Source organism: Pezoporus flaviventris, unplaced genomic scaffold (genome assembly GCF_033815535.1).
Source record: "Pezoporus flaviventris isolate CSIRO_AGI_PZ_B2104156 unplaced genomic scaffold, CSIRO_AGI_Pfla_v1 ptg000064l, whole genome shotgun sequence".
NCBI classification, from domain to species: Eukaryota; Metazoa; Chordata; class Aves; order Psittaciformes; family Psittacidae; genus Pezoporus; species Pezoporus flaviventris.
In genome coordinates, this window is record NW_026892612.1 from 761,616 (window position 1) to 783,276 (window position 21,661).

A 21,661-nucleotide genomic window follows, 5' to 3' on the forward strand; every position below is an offset into this window, starting at 1 on the left:
ATGACCAGAAATCAGCTGGTACTGCATGGGGCTTCCTCCACGTCTTAAAAAATACATATGGCAGATTAGGTGGGCAAGACACAGCATGTTCAATTACATGAGAGACAAAACTAACAGACAATATGGACTTCTAACACGGAATATTCCTGCAACAGATATTGGCTGCTTTATGCATCATCTTGTTGTTGTAATATGAGTGGGAGCTACAACAATGAATATAGAGATAGAAAATTTGCCTTAGGTTGGCCCTACCGTATTGTACAATTCCTCTAGCCGGGAGATGGTGAGAAAACGATGCATGCTTACTCCATTTTCTATGAGTAATTTCACAAAATCCACTCTGTCCAACACCAGTGCATCCAGCATTGCTTGCTCAAGGGAGCCCACCTGCAAAGCAAGCGATTAATTCAGGCTGTTCCTGGGCATTGTAGGCTGTATCCAGCTGGTCCCATCACTCTGGCATAAGAGGAAATCCTGACAAATTTCTGAGGATTGCTCTTCCTAGCTTAAACTGGGATAATCACAGTTTTAGTCTCCATTGTTTCTCTGATTCAGGGCAGCATTTCAAAAATGAGTGTCAGAGTGTTAAGATTTACATACCCTAGGAAATCTAGAGTAGGACCAAGGAACTAGAACTCAGGAAATTGGTGACCACACCTTCACACTATTCATCATCTCATTATTATCCTTATTTTTCACTTTCCTTATCAAAATTTTATTTATATGGGGCATATTTGTTATGTGCACACTCACTTTAATTCTAGCTTTTTCCTGTTCATGGTGTGGAACCTCAGGGAAACTTTGACACCCAGGAAGCATAAATAGCTTCACCATTTCTTTGAAGGGCCAAATGTAAGAAGTCTTTTTATGCAAGTCTCTCATTTTCTATCTCTTGTAGGTTGGGGAGGTCAGAAGGATGAGAAATTATCTCATACTTCCAGCTTTTAGTTTGTGAAATTACTTCAGCTTGCAGCATTCATGCAAATTTTTCCTATAATGTGGTGATAGAGTGATAATGATAAGGACAGTTTAGAAGCATTAAAATCCTTCCTGTGTTTTGATGCATAATTATGCCCAATATTGAAGACAAGATAAAAAGTCCATATGTATATTTTTGTATAAATAACTCACTCCATAACTGAAAAGGCAAGGTTTTTTTAAACTAGCTTCAAGAGGTAGTGAGCTCCAAACACTGCATTTAAAGCAAGGATATTTAAACAGCAGCTTTTCCTTTTGTTATTTTTTTTTCTGTGGGGAGTTGTAAATGCTCATCTAATGATAGCCTATGAAATTTTCATGATGGTGGCAAAATAAATGTCACACTAATGAATACTATGATCCAATTACACCTTCTGAATGAAGGCATGGTAGGCTTTAAGGAGCTACAGGTAGAGTCCTGCTTGGATTTTTTTTTATTTCTGGTTGACAACCACCACTGTAGAAATTGCAGCACAAGTTGGGAGTCGACCTCCTCCTCTGCCCCACACAGCACTCAATATACTTTCTATTTACAGCCCTCCTACCGCTGCAGAGAAGCTCTGCCCATGTGGCCCCTAGGGAACAGTGTTGGCCAGGCAGCCTGTCCCCACAACTGGCAGCTGGAGCATAGGACGGGGCAGCTGTGAAACAGGCAGATCAATGCAGAGCAGCACTGGCCATGAAATGAACACCAGCTCAGGTTTGGAGCCACAGCACTCCTGCAGTAACATTGCTGATCAGCTCTTGTGGTCCATTTGATGACCTCCAGCATCTGTGCAGCATATTTGGACATGTGATCATCATCAAATTCAGTATTTCTATGTAAAAAGCATTGCTTGAAGAGCAAAAAGAAATTTTGCCTTGCCATTAGTTTATAGTCTCACACTGTAACACGGCTGTAAACAGACGCTCACTTTTCTCAGCTTTCAGAATCATTATTTGATAGTGTAAAAGTGTTGCTTCCCATTTCTTTAAAGCTGTGGTCTCTCAGTGCTAAGTCATCGCTAGATGTCACTATTTCCTTGAACAAGCAAACACATTAATGTCTTTGGAACTGCCTGCCTCCAAGAGCTGTGAACGGGGACTTCGTGTTTGGCTGGGAGCATGACTCAGTATATTCTATACTGTGTTAAACCACCGCTGCCAACAGAATGGATTTAATGTTGAGTAGCGTTTAAAGTGTTTCAGTAGAAGATGCTGTATATATACTGTACCGGCCACTGCTGCCCGTAAATAAAGATCTGACTGCGGGCGATGTCTACTCTGTTCCACGCTAATGCTAGGCTCAGCTGGTCGGGAGCAGACGCGTTAGCTCCTGTGTATACATACAGGGGTGCAGGGAGGAGAGAAGGAGAAAAAAGAAACAAGAAATACTTTAGACTCAGCCAACAGACCACCATGGTAATTCCTCTCACAGATGTCCATGTCGTTTCTGCAACTGATAAATATTAAAACAAAGCCTTACATTGTCCCTGAAATAAAATACTGTTTATCAAATCTGAATCCATGCTTCTCAGATGGTCTCATGAATGTTAATTTTTTCCTCACATGCCCCTTGAAAAATACAGTAGGTAGACATGACATCAGAAGATGTAGCTTGCAGTGGAGTGAACTGGTTTCTCTCCTCTTGAATGGGAAGCAAGAGCAGAACCCAGGTGGGATACTGATCCATGGGCAGAATATGCGCATGCACACATGTGCATATGAGCACACACATACTTCCGCATTTAGCAATTCTGAAGAGGTTCAACTCACACAGACCTACTGATTTCAAGAGTTGTGCATTTTATACACATTTTATGCATTCCCATCTGATAAGGTGGGGATCCTGTACAAGCATGGGAATTTCTCCTCTATGATGGGTCTTGGTGGGCCAAATTTCCCTTCACACATGCAATAGTCACGTAAGAAAGCATGTTATAAAGCTGTTGTCAAGGTATAATGTTTTCAAATTAAATAAGAAACTATGCAGATAAGGTGCATTTGGAGCTGTTTGCTTTTTTGGAAGGCAGGTTATGTTTTTCCCTGAAGTTTTAATGTACTCTGTGGGACATTCATGCCCTGCTGTGCTTTTGTAATGTTTCACTAAGGATTTCATTGTTATTAGCCGATTTGTAACAATAAAACAGTATTTGTGCTTCAGTGTCTTAGGGAGAACTGGCCCAAATGAACTGATCAACCAAATAAATAAAGGGCTCTTCGACTTTTGACTACACAGCTGCTTGCAGAGATCAGGCAATTGTATAGAGGCTCATTTTTTAAAGGCCTCATATCTCCACTGGTTTCTTGTCTTTATTAATTTTTGTACTGGTATCATGAAGTGAGGATAAACAAGAGCTTTTCATTGCTTCTGTTCCCATTTTTGTACTATTCAAAACCACACACTGCTCCAGCTGAAAGTGGATTCTGAAATTGGAGGCACAGAAAATGTAAACTCTGGCCACTGAAATGTTCTATGAAGGATATGGTCAGCAGACCTTTGGGAAACTTATCCTACAGTCTGATTTTGTAACTCTCAACTTTTCAGCCAGTTCACTGCCACGAAACTTTGCTGAATACTTGGCAGTATCTGCAGTAATTATTTGGGAGATGCTGGATTGCAGATCATCCACTTTCATTTTATGACAGAAATGAGCTCTGATAAAAAGGTAGGTGATGCAGGAGCAGAACGATAGAAAGAAATGAAGAAGACAAAACAAGAGAAAAACAGTAAAAGACTTTTCTATGACTAAGAAGTATGTAGGACTCAGCTTCTCATTACTATATAACAAGACACAGACAAAAGCTCTCACAAGAGACTTCATGGGGGATGCCGACAACATCTGAACTTTTCTGAGTTTCTTACACAAGCAACATGCAACATTCAAGAACAGAAAATATTTACCTTTGGGAAGGGCAAAGATGTCTCTGCAGTTATATTTATAAAAACAGAAAAATACTACCCGCAGTGGGTAAAATAGTGTAAGTTAAATACAGAGAGCAAATAGTTTTCCCCCTTTCTGAAGCAAACAACAGATCCTCTCAAAATGTCATTGGATCCTCTTTCTACCCATGCGCCTGCAGAAGTGAGAGCTTTTGCAGGTGCCTAGGCAAGCTCTCTGGTGAGCAGTGGAAGAGGCACATGCATGAACTCCAAAACCCAGGGACAGTCATGGCGATCCCTCAGCCTGGTACCTTTTTGCACGTGTGATAGGGAAGCTCCATCTCCTGCTTTTCCTAAACTGACCACAGCATGCTGTCTGGGTAGCCAAGGATGCAGCCTGGTTAGAAACTATTTTGGCTCAAGAGTAGATCAGATGGACCTGGGGAAGGAACTGGGCTACTTACACTGCCCCCACTTCAGATAAAACTCAAGCCAAATAATAGAGAAGGCAGGTGAACACCTTCTGTCCCCAGTCTGTGACAAGAAGCCTGGCCTTCCTGTGCCTTTTCATGCTTTAGGAAGGACCTGGCTGCTGGATGACCACAGGGTCTTCTGGTGGATCTGATCATGTGAAAGAGCAACTGGCATGGGTATGCAGGGGTGGCTGCATCTCCAGAAAAGCCCTCAAGCCCCACAGTTCATCAGAATGTTTTCTTTGAGCATGCTTATTACCCCAAACACCAAGCAGAGAGGAAAGAAAGCCATAGGGGCATGGTTGCTCCCAGACTGAGGCTTGCTGCTGCAAAAACCTTGCATCTTTCTCCTCTTTCTGGCCTCCCCTCTGTGGTTTTCAGGTGAATGTGGTTACACTGGCATTACCCGAGAGGAAAAGAAAAATAAAAGCTACAGAAGTTTGTGCAGAGCAGCATATGGGCTGTGGAAGCCATTTAATCAATTTTATTCCAGGATGAACTGATGACTTTTGACTCAAATGAAAAAAAAAAGTATTCAGGATACTTCAGATGGAATTCTATCAAGTATTAAGAAGTAAAAATAATTCCATTAATACAAGAAAATCTCCCTAGAATAAATGTGAGGTGGGCTTTCTTAAGATACTGTCTCCTTTCAATCATTTCTTTGCATTCGATGCCAAAGAACATGGATTTGAATCATTAAGAAGAATCCAAGTAGTGACCTCTTAGAGGAATCATCTCACACAGGAGTGTCCCTGTAATGTATTCAAATCAAAGCCAATGAATATTTGGGAAATCAAAAAATAAGGTAGACTTAATAACCTATTGCAATAATGGGATCACACGGGACCCACATCTTAGGCCCTTAACACTGTCAGTAATGAGAAATTAGCACTTCTGTATATTTCTGTTTCATTTTGTCTCTTGGAAAGATTCTCTGCTTAGTTGTGGTTTTTTTTTTTCATTACTGTAATATACTTACTGCTTTAAACAGTGTTTTAGGCGCTTTGACTACCGTCTCTGTAATATTTACTCAGTATTCGGATGCCTGACTGGGCCTGAGATATGTTCCTCAAAAGAATGTTTTATAAGACTAATGTCTGCAGTGGGACTCTTCCTTGCCTTCCTCTCTTTGTAGAAGAATAGTTGAACCTGGAATGCAGTGCACTGACTGGCAATATTTTATTTCAGTAAAGATATTTCTGAATATAGATAGACAATGCAAGGATGGTGCAAAGTTAAATGAACAAGGTGATCTGAATCAGCTGTTAGTTTCTGCAGATGTTAACTTTATGCTCTTAGGCATAAAGAATGCTTGGATATCTTACATAGATGCTTCTGGTGAAAAGTCATACTGTCTATCAAAAAATGCAATAGTCCTTGATGATAAAGCCTGGGATCATAAACTTGACTTGGTACCCTAGGTGAGCCAAGGTACATGTCAGACTATTAGTGTTGTGTCCTTGCAGGATCCCAGATTACTGAAGAGATATGACTACAGGCTTTTGTATACTGGCTAAAGTTTACTGTGATCAATCTAAACCTCTAAAGGATTCTCTTGGGATAGTCTGTGACAACTAGTGCTCAGAATCTTCAAAGCTGAAATGACACAAAACTGATCTATCTAGACACAAAAAGGTTGTTGGAGACTCATTTCCACAGCGCTTCTAAGCATGCTAGTGTCCTCTTTGAATAATCACTTAAAGAAAATAAGTAATTATAGAAAGTAGCAACACAAATTTACTTTCTGTTCTACATCTCAGCAGGTCTTGTGTTTCAGCAACTTTTTGGTGAAAAGGCTGTATTTGCTACAGGCATCCTCCTGGCATTCAGCAAATCAATTGACAATAACAAAGCAGGTAGCACCAACAGTTATAAGGGCAGTAACCAGATATCTGGCCTAACTCTAAAATCTTCCGTGTCAGCAATTTCATGGTTGGCAGACCATCACAATGTCTTCTAAGACCATCTGATACTGCATGGTAACTGTTCAATTGGCATGAATCATGACTTATTCACAGGCTGGAAAGTATGCAGAGACATCAGATCTGCATTAGCTTGACACAGCTCATCTCAGAGGGTTGCATGGTATTAATACTACCATATACCACACAGCAACTCTTTCCAGGTGCTGGCAATTGCACTGGGAAAGCTTTTAGAGCACCAGCTGAAACATGTCTGGCGTTCCAGACATTGTAAGAGCTTTGTGAACTAGGGTTTTTGATGCCACTCCAAACCAATTATATTTTAGAACATCTCCATATGCTGTCTTTAACTTCCCTGTCATATGCCTTCTGCTCAGTTAGCAGCTGCAAAAGGACAAAATCAATTAATTTTTGAGTTCCAACTGTTCAAGTTAAGAGAGCACAAACAGTTAATCTGTATCAATAAATTTACTTGCTATAAATTCATGCAACTGGAAACTTCCCACATTTACATGTCTCTTGAACTGTTTTGTTTTGTTTTGTTTTTTTTTAAAGGAATTCACAAGCCATATGCTGTTGTGACAGCCATTCAATATAAATTGATAACCAGTTTGGATGCCATTTCCTAGTTTATTGGAAATCACTTCTAAGAAAGATAGATCTGCTGACAAGATTAAACAAATGACTCATGAAAACAAACAGGGAAATAATGTCTCACATTCAGTGCAGGGTTTGGGGTCTGTGAAAGTTCCTGCATTGGCAGTGTGCCTGATGGCTGGTTTAAAGAGAGACTAGCTCATCACAAATTTTACACAGCAAACAGGAAATGATACTTCCTGTTTCCCAGTACTTGTCCTCCTCCTACTTGCTGAACAAATCACTCACACCAGGATGGGATTGGTAATTTAGCTGGTACATGCCTTGAATACCGGCTAGCAAGAACTGCAAAATGCTCATCAGTGAGACTGAGAAAAGATGACCAATAATCACTCACACAGTTCCATACTTTTCTCTGCCCTCTTTTCACACAATTCTGAAGAGGTGAAAGAGATTAATTTCTGAATCTAAATTTATGAATTTCAAGGTAATTCAGACCCAGTCTTCAGATCTGGTTACTAGTAAATCAAATAGACAAGTGGTTCAGAATTGCCACCTTAGATTTCTTGATTTGATGAAAACCCAACTATCCATCACCCTGGTGAGGTATACTTATGGAAATGCAGCATTTCTTTCAGGGTAGGCCAGAAACTTTGTACAAAGACATGGTATGAATAAGAACAAACAACTTGCCTGACTTTGCACACATTGATTAAAAAATTATATAGACTTTCATTCCCTGTGATCACAAAGCTCAGATTAACAAGAGGCACCAGATAAATTTAATCTTCACAGACTACATTTATAATCAGAAAGTGCTGAAGAGCAGGGAAGATAAGGTGTAAGTTGTAGTTCCTCTGGCTCTTGAGCAAGACACAAGCACTGCTTCTCATCAGTAGACTACCAAGATTGACTGGCAATCATGAAAGAACATGTGAAAATTACTTACACAGATCCAGGCACTTTCTGAGCTAACAGAATTTTGCCACTATGTCTTCCACTACTATTATGAAGAGGGAAGGTAATTTTATTTTACCAAGAAGACAACAGGACCAGTTAGGCACTTGCAAAATGTGTATTTCAGATCAGAGGGGATTACTCATATACACAGACTGCACCCATACTACAGTTACTCAAGTAAATACTGCAAAAGAACTTTTCAAACAGAAAGCAATCCTTCCTAGGCCTATGATCTAATTTTTTCGCCTTCTAAGAGGCAGCTTTCAAGGTGGCAAAAGTCTTCAGGGATCCATACTGGGATTCAAACTTTGGAAATATACCTTGACAAAGTAGAATCACAACTTTCAGACAATCTGTATCTCACTAATATAAATCAATAGCGATAGTTCCAGTGATTGTCTTAAGAACAAATATGAAGTAAATAGACTTTACAGTGAGGGTAATAAAGGATTCAGTTATACTTAAGATAAATTAAATGAAAGTTTCACTTAAAATATTTCATGAGGATAGAAAAGAGGAATTTGGTGATGGATGCAATTCTCATTCCTTGCTTTAAATAAATTTCTTGTTTCTTACTTCATGTTGATTTATATTGTTTCTGTGTGAGGATGTCTAAAATGTCTTGCAATTTAATTATGCAGATGGCCAAAACTTGTTACCTCAGGATAGTAGCAAAATAGACATGTTACCTGCAGCTCAAACAACTTTTATCTTGATGGAAATGAGCAGAAGTAGTGGAGAAAGCAAAACTACAGAAGACTAAGGAGACAAAAACTACTAGAGCAGAATAATTCCAGTTCATTTCCTTAGCTGGTAGCTAGCAGCTTGCAATCATACTTTTGAGGCGGTCAGTGCTCGTTTACTCCTCCTGTTCAGGTTATTGTCTTAAATATTTGAAATAACGTTTGAAATGGGATCTGTAATTGTGTAAAAGGTAAAACACTATTCTGCTTGGTTAGCTGAAGTTATTGATGCCTTCTGTCTTTTCTCTTCATACAGCTTTTGTATGCCTGCACAGGAAGAAACTGAAAATAAAACTGAGCCCTGGAACAAGCAAGAGTAATTCTCATTACCATTTGAATACCTAGTAAATCTATTAATTATTTTGTTATGATTCAAATTCAGGTCTGCTCTATGGCATCACAGACTCTCTTATTCAGGTGTGGGCAGTATGGCCTGTACTACATAGCACAAACCAGTCCAGACAGCAACAAGATGAACATGGTTGATACACGCAATTTGTATTTCCCAAAACCCCATTTTGGGAAATATATAAAAGGAGGCCTAGAACCTCCTACCCACTGCCTAGGTAAGTAATCATCCATTAGGTAAGTACATATGCTTCAGAGCCTTTCAAATCACACCTGTTTCTGTATTCAGAAGCAGATATTAAATTACCCAACAGTATCTTATTTTGAAGAAAGCCAGGCTAAATGGTGTGTCTGCAAGACCGAGGTTTATACTGACCTGTAGCAACAGCAGATTTATTGTCAGACAATCTTTTAAATTGTAATGTAATGGCTTAGAAAGATTTAGAGACCTTAAGATTAAAACCCCTACTACTCCAGCAGGTAAATTCTTAGCTTTACCAGCTAAGCAGAGGGTAGAAGAAATCCCATGAAGTTCCTAGACGTCCCTAGGATGACTACAGGAATCATTTCACTTGACAATAGTGCCAGTTTTATCTAGAGGGAGATAACCTCCTTCTGGATGTTCTACAAGACACCAAGGTAGTCAAAAGCGTGAGACGTTCTTTGGCTGTCTTCTTGTGAGCATCTTTTCAAGTAGTAAGAGAGGTTCAACACTGATGTTTCTTGCACTGCATTAGTGGTTGTGTGTGGAGAATAAAAGTTCAGGAAGGAAAAACAATAGCTATTTAAACATTAAAAAAAGAGCTGGATTTGTATAAAGCAGTTAGAGCAAAAAGCATGCTTCAATTTCACAGTATAAATTCATCGGTATTGTCAAAAACACAGGTTTCAGCACAGCACAGATTAACAGAGTTAGTCCATTTGGGTTCATACAGGCTCACAGTGGAGTGAAATTCCATTACCTTTCAGTAATGCTGTCAGGATAGCTAAATCAATATCCTGGTGTCCTTCTGATCCCATGCGAAATACTGTGATCTGAAATGTTAAAAGACAATATCATCATTGAAACCAGGGTACTTTCTAAAAAAAGAAATTAAATTAGGGCAGCAGCATTTGGATCTCAAAACGTCCTGATGGCTACAAGATGATCTTACTTTATACATTTTATGAGAATCATATTGAATAGACTTAATACACAGTATTTTTTATGAGATAAAATTTGTAGAAATTTTATTACTGAACATATAGAAGAAAAGTGTTCAGTGATACAGGGTGAAATTAGAGAGGAAGAAATGTTTTTGTGTTAGATTAACATTAGATTTAGTATTCACAATGCATTACTAGAAGGAATTAGGTATATAATTGGTGCTGGACCTTATTTATGGCATGTGGCATTGAATAAATACTTTTGACTGAAATTAGCAACCTATTCCAACTCATGATTTTATATAGCAGAAAGTCAGATAAATAACCTAAGAATTAAGCTTCTAACACATGCAGAAACATGGGTAGTCAGTGACCCATCACTGTAAGATATAAGCACTGAAGCAGTGAGATGAGATACACAATTCATAAAGAATGAACACAGGGAGGCTGTTATTTCAAGCCAGTTTCACTCTTGGCTAAGACTGCACTAAGATATATAGAAGTGTAAACCCCCATGCTCCTTTGGTTGCCATGGCAGTAGCTGCTCCTGTGCCTCTGCTTCTTGTGAAGCTTTTAATCAGTGTCTTTCCTTTACTCATGAAGCATTTTGATCTGAGTACCTATTATATTTTTTCTTTTTCCTTTTGCCAGTATGGACTGTTTCAATCCTCTTTTTTTTTTTTCTTAAGTGTTATCTTTAATTGGGAACTGTGCAAACATATTTTGAACTCATATTCAGCAGCATTTGTTGCCCCACATTCCTAGACTCCTATGCCTACAGAACCACTGAATTGTAGCAGCATCTGATGTCTGGAAACATCATGACACAATAATAGTGTACTGTAATGGGGAAAGGAAGTATATAAAGTGGTCAAGGCTAAGACAATACTTTGGTGACAAGCTTAAGTTTGCTTGCTGAAATAGCTCTGCAGAGTGTATTCCAAGAAATTCATTGTAGCCCTCCTGTAGCACCTATTCTACCTTCGCTTGACTCTAGAGCTCTAGGGGATTCAGAGGTTGGTTAAGAGATTTTGGCATCAGTGACAGTAGTACAGGATGTTAGTGAAAAGGCAAACTGGATGAAGTAACAAGAAACTGGCTTAGCTCAATCAGCCAATTGATTTGGATGATGACTAAATTAATGTGAGAAAACATTCATGTTAGATGTCCTCCCCAGTTGAAGTAGACTGTTTTCCAGTTACACCCTTCGAAGTGTTCCCGAGACAAGCATAAATACTGAAAATTATACTTTAACGCTATATTTTCTCTCTCCCCCTTGACTCTACAGATGTTTCTGGCAAACCACTTGATGTCTATCCCCATACCACAACTTGAATAGAATATAATAGTTTCAGGTGGAAGAGACCTAAAACAATCATCTAGTCCAACTGTCTGACCACGGCTGACCAAAAGCTAAAGCATGTTATTAAGGGTGTTGTCCAAATGCCTCTTAATATGCCAAATGCCACTGACAGGGTTGGGGCATCAACTGCCTCTCCAGTGTTTGACCACCTTTTCCTCAGAATGAGAAGTGATTGCTGATGTTTTTTTCTTATCTCCTCAACAACTGGCAAGGAAGTTTTCCCTGCAGTACAGGCTGTCTGCTTGTCTGACCTGTAGGGCACAGGTCATGTGGGTAGAAATACACATTTCTATATACGTCCCATCCTGAAACACAATAAAAATGTGAGCTGATGAGATCAGCCTCTCCACTGTACGTGTTCATGATGTGCTTCCCATGCCACACATGGCAAACTGTGCCACAGAGGTTAGCAGCAAGCCAGGCAGGTTAAAAGGCCGAAGGAAGAGAAAAACCTTCCTACCCAACTCAGTAGGAAAGAGGAACATCTCCCTTCTCATGGGCAGCTCTGGGAGGTGCTTGCAAGAAGTGGGTGAATACAGCATTGTCACAAAACAGTCTGTTCATAACAGCCTTACAATGGTTTGCAATTTCCTACGTGATTTTTGCAGCAACAGGCATCTCTGTAGCACTGAAGAGAAGTGTGACAGCCTGGCAACTGGATCAGCTAATGCTGGGAATGTCTAGTTTGCATCACTGCGTTTGGTGGCTCCACCATACAGCAAAACACCCTTCTTCTGTGAAGGAGAAGGTGAAGCCAAAGGTGAAGCAGTCTGCACATCAGGGACTAAAAATACTGAACAACAGGAGTTCAGTGGAAGAACAAAGTACCTCTCAAAATAAACACATGCTCAGTGAACTCCAGCTTAATTAAAGGGCCTCATATAAATTGCAAGCACAGAACAGCTTATCACCACAGGAAAACTAAGTGAAGCACTTTGCATGCATCAGACCACATATAATCCTAAATTTCTAACTTCTCTTTCATCCCTCCTCCCTGGAGGGTCTCAGAAAAACCCACTTCAGCAGAACAAATTGCTGCTCTGTTAAAAATAAAACAGAACTATATAATTTAGTTACATTAGAATAAAAAGGATGTCTTTCCATAGTAACTGTTACTTTATTATTAAGAGGCCTAGTGAATTCAATTAATGAAATAAAGAAGATGAATAACTGGGAAAAAAAGATGGAACTAGAAAGAATGCTCAGACTCATACCAGAACTATTACCATTTTGGGGGATCATGCCCAAGAGTGAACTAGAAATTTAGACAGAACCAATGAAAAATATCATGATACTTCATTCCAAAGTGCTGAGAGTTCAGCAGCTCAAAGACAGCTGATACTGTGGACTTTTGCCTGTTTTGAGCACACAAAATCTTCTAAGGTGGTAAACAGGTATATTCAACCTCTCCTTATGGTTTAGGTTAACTGTAACTATCCATAGCTACTTTGTCTCTGTAATGGGTGCACTCCTGTTATGAATTAACGGACCTTTGGTCCAGGCAGATGCTCAGCAAGTAGGCTTAATCAAAGTTAATGTTATTGTGTGAGGCTATCAGATAGAACTTAGCACGAACCCCCCAAAAAAGTTTGGCTGGAGACTGAGCTTATAAGCAGCCAAAACTGCACAAACACAGCAGAAAATCTGACTACAAATGAATAATTCTCACAGCTAGTTATCCTTTGAACATCCTTTGCCTCCCAACCTGATGAAACAGCTTTTTATCAGTCTGGACCTTACAGGCAGATCTTTGCCCTGCCATGGTTTACCATGGTTTTGGGAAGATGAATTGTTTCTTTTTTCCACTATTGCCCTAAAGCTTGACCCATGTTTTTTGTTCATTCACAAAGTGTAGGATTTAAAATATGACTGCACTGTAATTAGGGAAAGAGCCAACATTGTCACACTGCCAATATAATCTTTATCTCTGTTGATAAAATCTTAGTCCTGATCTGCAGCATTCTTCACATGTATCTTGTTCACCTCGTATCTCTGCAAGATGTGTTGGTTGCTTTCACTACTAGATGTCAGAGATTATTTTAGTATAGGGACATTTGCTTTTAAACAGCTAAATGAAAATACTTCAGCACACATGGCTCTGCAGAATGAATTTGGGGAGATGAGGCTTAAAGCTGCAGCATGCTGGCTACTGAAGCATTTGCCTCATCACCACTTGTACTTTACCTGGCGAAGCCAGATCATTACCAGACCATGCAGTTGCAGCTTATAGTTCTTCTTCGCTAACTGTTCATGACCCAGGAACAAGGCAGCAGGAATTAAGGAATATCACTGCTGTGTTTTGAGTTCCAGACCAACAGCCTGTGAGGAACCCCGTGTATGTCCAGCAGACCTGTATTTCTTATCCAATGAAGCTTTATGTTAGGCTGGTTTCATGCCTGAATGATTCATTAATGATGGAAATGCATCCCCAAATGCTGCCCCTTTGTTTTTTGTTTTTTTTTTTCTGACAGATTCAAACGTGGATAAAAGGAGAAAATAACCAAGCTTTATAGAACACCAAAACAGAAAAGCATCCAGTTTGTACCTGGATGAGATCCTAGTGCCTTGTGTGAAAGGCTCTCTTGACCTGTCCAGAATGAAAGCATGGATTTTGTTTCTGCATTTTATGAGTACAGTTATGATGAGACAGCAACTGTTTCTAAACATGAATTTACTTTTCTGCTTCACAGCCCCTGTAGTTTTTCTAGCATCCTTTAACATTTGTAGTCAGAGACATGAGGAAATAGGGACAGATCCTGAAGTACTTATGCAGACTTTACACTTAGAAATGTTAAATATTGTTCGGTCTCAAAATGTCTGTCTATCATCTTGCTGGAGACCTGTTCTTCTGGTGATTTCTCCCAATTAACAGGTAAGAATTTTATGTTTGCAATATACTAATTTAGTTTCAAGAGTCTTAAATGTATTTGATATCATGCTAGTTGCCATTTACAAGTATGTTGGTGAGTAAATCACTGCAGAGAATGAGAAACACCACATTGATGCTGTTGAGCTAGGACACTGACTAGAGTGTCCTGACAGATAGAGCCCTGTCCAACAGAGCCCTGTTGGAATGGGCTACAGATTCTACTGTGTACATATTCTAATATGTATAAAACTGGTGTGCTAAAGGAAAATATCTGGGTCAGTAAACTGTATTGCCAGCTACCTCTTGCTGGATGAATGTCTGCCACTGATATGCAAAAATAACAGTAAATTAAAGACTCAGAAACCGAATTAATAACTAAATAAAAGGAAGGTCTTCTTTAAAGGAAGGTCTTCTTTAAATGAAGGGAAGGCAGAGTGCCTAAGAGCCCATTCACCTTTCAAAAGACCTGCTGTGTGCTGCTTAAGCCTGTTGTTGAGTCCTAGCCCCTCTACAATTCCAGTGAAAAAGTAAAAGGAAAACGAATCTAATAAGATGTGTATATGAAATCCAGAACATTTAATTATAAAAAAAAACCCACCCAAAACCAAAACAAACAAGAAGTTGGCTTTAAAAAGTAACACATACTTAAGACTTGATTACCCTGCCAAAAGAAAATAAGATGTTTCAGTATTAGTCAGACTAACACTAGCCGTTTGTTTGCATTGCTGGGAAAAAAAGAATATTAGTTTAAACTGAAAAAATTTCTTTATGCTGATCTGAGTCAAACTGCATCTTAATTTTTTTTTATTTTTATTTATTTTTCTGAGTGTAATGGAATTGTATTAGAGAAAAAACCTGCCATTTACTCTACTCAGATATCTCTTTTGAGTAAAAGACAAATTTACATTCTAAGAAGAAAAAATAAAAAAATCAAGTACTCTTTTCTCTCAGGGATTTAGACCACATTATTACTTTCATGTAGCTGGTAGTTTCAACAGTTGATGTCAAACCCAATTGTTTAAAAAAAAAAATCTTTTCTGTTCCTCTGATACCACCTTGGGTATTTTGGGATTGGTCTTTTTTATTATTATTATTTTTTTTTTTTTTATTTCCTCCTTTCATTGCTTGGTGTTCACAGTATTTATTGGTTTGAAATGACTTTTCAGGTAATTGCCTGAGGCATCTCAGTGAACAACTATGACTTCTAACAGAAAGCTTTTTTTTATATATTTTTCTTTCTCTTTACAAATATAATAGAAACTGGCGTTAACACCCCTTACAAATACAAAACTGTATTGCATTGCACTGAAGAAAGAGTTAAACCTTCAGCTGAAAACACACCTGAAACAGACAAGCAAAATTGCTTTTGAGTCACCAATAAAGGTTGCACCAATAAGCTGCAAAAGCAGAGTTAACAGGCATCCAGAGTCTTGCTAAATTTAACTCTAATGTCTGTATTTCTTTCCATACGTCCATAGTGATCTGCTTGCAAAGTACAATAGGTAGCAGCTACTTCAGGTTCTTGGGGCAGCCAGGTAAGGACCACCAGCTCTACTGCTCTGGGCTCCTCTCAGGAGAACGTGGTTGGTACCCACCATTCAAAACCCTGTGTCACCCTCTCATCTGTCTCCACAAAAACCTGCCTGACTAACATGCCTGAGGTTTGCCCTTAAATGTAGGAAAAGACTGCCCCAAAACCATGGAAAGGTCTTCCTTCTATCTACCTAACTGCAGATTTTACTGAAGATTGCAATTAGACCAGGATTAACTTTCAGGAAAAAGTCCTAGCTGTGTCCTAATTTTTCCTAGGAAAATATGCTAGGAAATCACTGAGCCAAAACAGACCTTCTCTGCAAGCACAAAGACTGCAGCACACTGTGATACTTGCCAGCAGTAATTACAGTCCAGCAGGGTAGGAGCCTGATTTTCAGGCAGGGAAAGTAGCAAGCAAGTAAAAAAAGCAGAGATGGAGGGGGGAAAAGGGAAAGAAAGGAAAGGTGGGGGGTGAGCATGAAGAATATTATCTTACCTTAAACTCTACCAAAAGCACTTGTTTTAAAAAAGCTCCACTTTCTGTTTAGCACCAGCTTAATTCGTGTTTGAAAGATTACCTTTTCTTCCTCTTTCCTCCATGTAGTTTCTGGCTCAACAGGCTCGGTTTAACCTAACATGATACATTCTGTTGTTTCCTGCTGCCATGCTGATACTGCATTGCTCTTCCATAGGTGAAGTCAGGTAATAATGTCTTACCTGAGAGCAGTGAATACCAGACAGACTTTCAGAAATTATTCACACACTGAGAGACACAGATACTACACTGCCACTTTGGACTTCCCAAATCCTGTATGCATGTAAATGCAGGGATAACAGAAATACAATCACAGCTGGCCATATGCATGGACATCTGTACATGTGGTCTTGTTAATGGAAGCTGCCAAATCAAAGGACAAGATAAGAGGAAAGTCAAGCAGATGCTGAAGAGGGAAGATATTGTCAAACTGAAAGCTGTATTCAGGCCTAGCTGGATATGTAAAAGGTAAAACTTCATCAGTATGAGCTGCTATACTGCAAACAGGTTTGTGCTCTACATGGATGAAGTTGGTTTTACCCCTAGATTGAGAAAAAAGAGCAACAGGTAGGGCAGCAGCCACAGATACTGTGCATTAACTGCAAATTTGCCAGGTCATAGGATGCTAATTAATATAAAAACCTGTTTTGAAATAGTTTAAAACAGTGTTTGGTGAAACTAATCATAGGACATAAAAATTCTTCCCAAGTACTAGCATATTCAGTTACTCTTGTTATGTCTTCTCTAACCAAAAAGACTGAGTCCTTCCCTCCCACCACACTACTTTTTCCAGGACTTCAAAAACATCGCAGAAAGGAGGAGCTTCTGTTTGAGGCTAGTATAAGGGCCCAGGGCCCAGGACTGAATTTGAATAGCTATTGAGCACCAGGCTGTACTTGGTATCTCTAAAATATTCTATTATATGTGACCATTTAGTTTTTCACAGTAGGGTTAACCTCAGACACTTTGGAGTATGAAGAGTGAGCTGAAACATACTAAGATTTTAGCTTGTATTTCATAGAAAGAGGAACCACCACCAAATAAGCAGAGAGTGCAGTGCACACACGAACAGAAAGGCATTTTACCCACTGGCATGAAGGAGACAAGCAATGAAGCAGAAAAATCATACTCTGCACCTCAGATTGACAGTGCCTGCTGACTAGACAATGCATGGTTGAAGACACAGTTAAAAAACAGACTAGCAGTTATGACAGCAGAGAAGGCAGCCAAGTGTGCTCTCTTTTCATACTGTATTCATGGCATCTTCAGAATGCTTCAGATTATTCGTGCTTTTAGACATGGAGCTGTTTCTCACCATCATTTCACTATGACGCCAGGAGAAAATGTATGGCAATTTAAAATTAATTCAAAGTGATTTTTGTTTTTCCCTTGCTATCTCCAGATTTTTTTTAATGTATTTAAATCTCACTTTCAACAAACACACAAATTCTTTGTATGTATCTCAGTTATGTAAATCAGATAAAAGATCTCCCTTTTCTACAAAAAAGCAGATGCAATTGTGAATACAACCTGAAACTCTACGGTTTGAGAGCATGGGCTGGTCCTGCAAAACAGGCAGATTCTTCCAGAGTACATGTTGACCAGTGTTATTAATCTGGGCCTACCTGAAAATTTCACAGTAAAATTACCCTGAAAATAAAAATGAGAGTTTGATAAAACAAAACATTAAAGGAGATGAGTTACGCAAAACCTCAAAATGGTTCAGATAAGAGGGGAAAGCATTTCCTTTTTTCTTGCAGTGAATAGTCTCTAACTCAGGGAAAAAGCTGCTTGATGTAGAAGCATAACAAAGATCAAAGTGAGCAGGTGAGTCAATGGATAATACTGCAGAAGAAAGGGGATGGCCAAATGAAATTAGGGAATAAAAAGATTAGAGAGAATTATGTTTAGAGAAAACCTAAATTAAGTAGTCTGCTATTCTGAGGAGTAAGAGACTTCCACATGAGGAAATAAGAGGGAACAGATATGAGTGGAGGAGTTTGAATGTTGGTTGCAAAGTTTTTGAATTTTACATCTCTTTCTGTGTTGTGGTAGCACTACAACAATTTAAATTTTAGTCTGATCCAATAATTTGCCATAAACTCATTGTCTGGTAAAAAGCAGGGAACAAAAAAGGAAAAAAAAAAGAAAAAAAGACAGAAAAATCAGTGCTTATAAGAAAGGCAGCAACTCTGCAATGGAAGAGCCATCTGGGTGCACAGAAAATCATTTGACAGAAATCAGTGTAAATATTTGGCTTCCCCTGTCATTGTTAGCTCTTGTTCCAGACTGAGACAGCAATGTCAACCTTGTAATGACTCAAGAGAAAAGGCTATGTACATCAACAGACTGTGATGATAAACACAGATGTGTTTCCAGGTAGACTTGCAGTGTTGGAACTGGTTAAAAACAGTGACCAAGAGAGAAATGAGTTTGAGTGATGAGATAGGCCTTTTCATTTAAACTTTGGTGTAATCTGAGCTCTTCCATCACCCTGATTCAGGAAAGAAATGTGGACTAAATGTGATGTAGTTCACTTTCTCCATCTCCTCTATTACAGACAGGGTGTCTGGAAGTATTGGCAAGATGCTACATTTATAGGTATCCTTCTGAAAACATAACATGACTTAAATAAGTAGAAAGGGACATGAGTAGCACTGTGAATAAAATAACGAAACTATCACCTGGAAGGTTCTGACACCTAAACCCAAACTAATAGGAGGTAAGACCGATTGAAACCTAGTATACAGGAGTTTATTAACCCTGCTGGTCCCAAAGCAGCTGTTACCCACAAACAAATGGTGCATACCATTTCAGCTTTGTTTTGCAGTTAAGAGTCTCAGTAGACTCAGGTCTTTATGTGGGTGAGCGTCCCCACATATGTCCTATTAGTTCATCCTGGGAAACTAAGAACTAGCAGCAAACTGCAGTCTCATACAGTTTTACTCTTAAAGGAACAGGCTCCTTTTGGCACCTAACCTTGGGTCTGCAACATCTCTGATCCTCTGCAAAACTAGTGGTCCTGGGTAGGTAAACTTCTGTGAAAAACAGTCAAGCAAAATAATGTCATTATGGGCTTTTAGTGAAATAATTTAATTGTAACTCATCTCTTACTCACAGAAACTAAGCAATGGAAAAATTAATTGCTTTTCAAGGGAATGTTTAATAAAAAAGCCAAGAGTCATGTAAAAAGCTCATCACTGAGATGGATAGATTTAATATTCTGTTACTTCAGGGAAACAAGAATTCAGTTTGGTCATTCCCACTGCAGCATATACTGAAAAATTATTTCTTGCAAGTCATTGTCCTAATGACAATGGTATTAAAGCTGGGGACTCTTTCTCCAACTTAAACTTCAATTTGTAGTTTTGCTTTGCAACAGTTTTTCTAATAGTCTGACAGTACATAGGTGCCCAGGTTGCTTTGCAATGTGAAGCAGGCATATGCCTGTTCTGTATTTAGGCTGACAACAATGTCACGAAACACAGAGAAAAAAGCAGCAAAAATAGCCACAAACCATTAGTTTTCTAGCTGGTTTGCTGGTGAGGCTAAGTAGGTAATACTTGGAGAAGACAGCTCACTTAATGTAAGATATTCCTATTGGACAGTAAATTTGCAGTTACTACTATACCTACACAGAATCTGCATCTCATCCAGTGAGCTCCTTGTCTATGACCAAGACATTATAGCAGTAATGAATAGGTCTTCATGCTCCATCTGAAGCCAAGGAAACTATAATTATATTTTCTAAGAAATACAAAAGAAATTACAGCTCCCAGACACAACAGAGCCAGGATTCTGAACAGCATTGTGGAGTTATTGTGTGGTTGTAACAGCATTGAACCCTTTAACTCCCTGACTGCAATATCGGTCTATATTTTCTAATGTGGAAGTTGCTGTTTTGCCTTCACTTTCATTACTGCGACAACTGACAGAGCTGTATAAGGATTCTGTGTGCATTTCCCAGAATTATTTGGTAATAGTGTATCTGAGGTAATGTGTATTTTCACAAGCTTATATTTTTAGAGTGAACAGAAACACTCTAAATTTAATTTCTGTAGCTGTAATTTTAATCCTTGAATATGTATGAAAAGATTTGTAGTAAGCTGCGCTAGTATCTGCTAGGTGACTGTGATAATTGTGCAGGCAGCGTGGAAGAAATTGAGCAGAAAATATCTGCTTACTGAATGTAAGCAACAAAAGGAATACTGGACCTTGTGGACTTTGCTGAAGATGGCACTCCAGAGGTTCAAGATGGACCAAATGACTGCTTAAACTGAGAACTTTTGCTTCAACAGTGGGAGTGACATTCTTGTGTTTTCTGTTAGCAGAAGCTCTACCTCATCTGGCAGCAGCTGAAAAGCAGCTGGTAGGATCAAAAGCTTTACAAGGCTTTAGTGTAATAAAACAGATTGGTTTTTTTTTTTCTTTCTTTCTTTGCTTGAGAAACTTGTTCTCTGAATTTCTGAAATAAAATCCCAGTCCTGGGGTTAGATTTTGTTCTCTGTGGAGTCAGTACAAAGACCAACTAATTTCATCTGACTTCTTGGCAGCTGAAAAAACAAATAATGTTTTATCTCTTTACCAAAAAGAAACCAAATAAGGCATGCAGAAGTTAAAACTACCCTGTACTCATCATCTTAACACTTAACATAAGTAGTGTCTAAGTCTTGACTAATCCTATTGATTTGCGCTGACTGGATAGGAGATATAACCTTCATCAAAATTAGGGGAGTTGCTACAGTCACTGCTGAAGGTACCTGGCACCTCCATCAGTACACTTTTTGCTGGAAATCTCATACAGTGCTTCTATGTGAGAGACAGGAGCTCCTTCAGCAACCAGCAGTCCAGTAGTTACATGATGCTTTCCTGCTCCAGATCTCTACTGCCAAATTACATGCTATTCACAGCAATTATACTGAGGGAACTACAGCTGACTTTTACCTTTTAAGAAATCACCAAGCCTCCTTCTGCCTCCTCTATAAAAAAGATTCCATCATTATTAAATATCACAGTTGAAATATTTTTTGTTGTTGTTTTATAAGCCAGTTTTCTTTAAAAACATAAATCTGAATGATCTTTTTAAACTGTGGGAAGGGCCAAAGAAATGAAGTGACAATTTGCTGGTAAATTCTTAAAAGTCCATTTGATTTAGCTAATATTTAATTTGAAGCATATCTATGTGTATGCTAATAAACAGTTGCAGATGGTGTTTAATTAGCATACAAATTCACTGAGCCTGCACATCCCGCTGAAAAGCACAATGTTTTTTGCAGCAAGTATATGATCAAGTCAAGCTCTTTTCAGCATAAAGTCTTCCAGAAACAT

General features: G+C 38.8%; 1 protein-coding gene across 10 annotated transcripts in view; it reads right to left on the reverse strand.

The window, feature by feature from the left end:
- TRPM3 (transient receptor potential cation channel subfamily M member 3) overlaps nt 1-21,661 on the reverse strand; it is a 410,566-nt gene that overhangs the window by 58,748 nt on the left and 330,157 nt on the right. For all 10 annotated transcript variants that reach the window (XM_061470789.1, XM_061470784.1, XM_061470783.1 and 7 more), the window contains exons 9-11: nt 9,850-9,922; nt 2,193-2,293; nt 253-387 (exon numbers count right to left, since the gene is read on the reverse strand). In XM_061470789.1, coding sequence (XP_061326773.1) covers nt 253-387; nt 2,193-2,293; nt 9,850-9,922 — 309 coding nt within the window. The remainder of the gene's footprint in view (nt 1-252; nt 388-2,192; nt 2,294-9,849; nt 9,923-21,661) is intronic.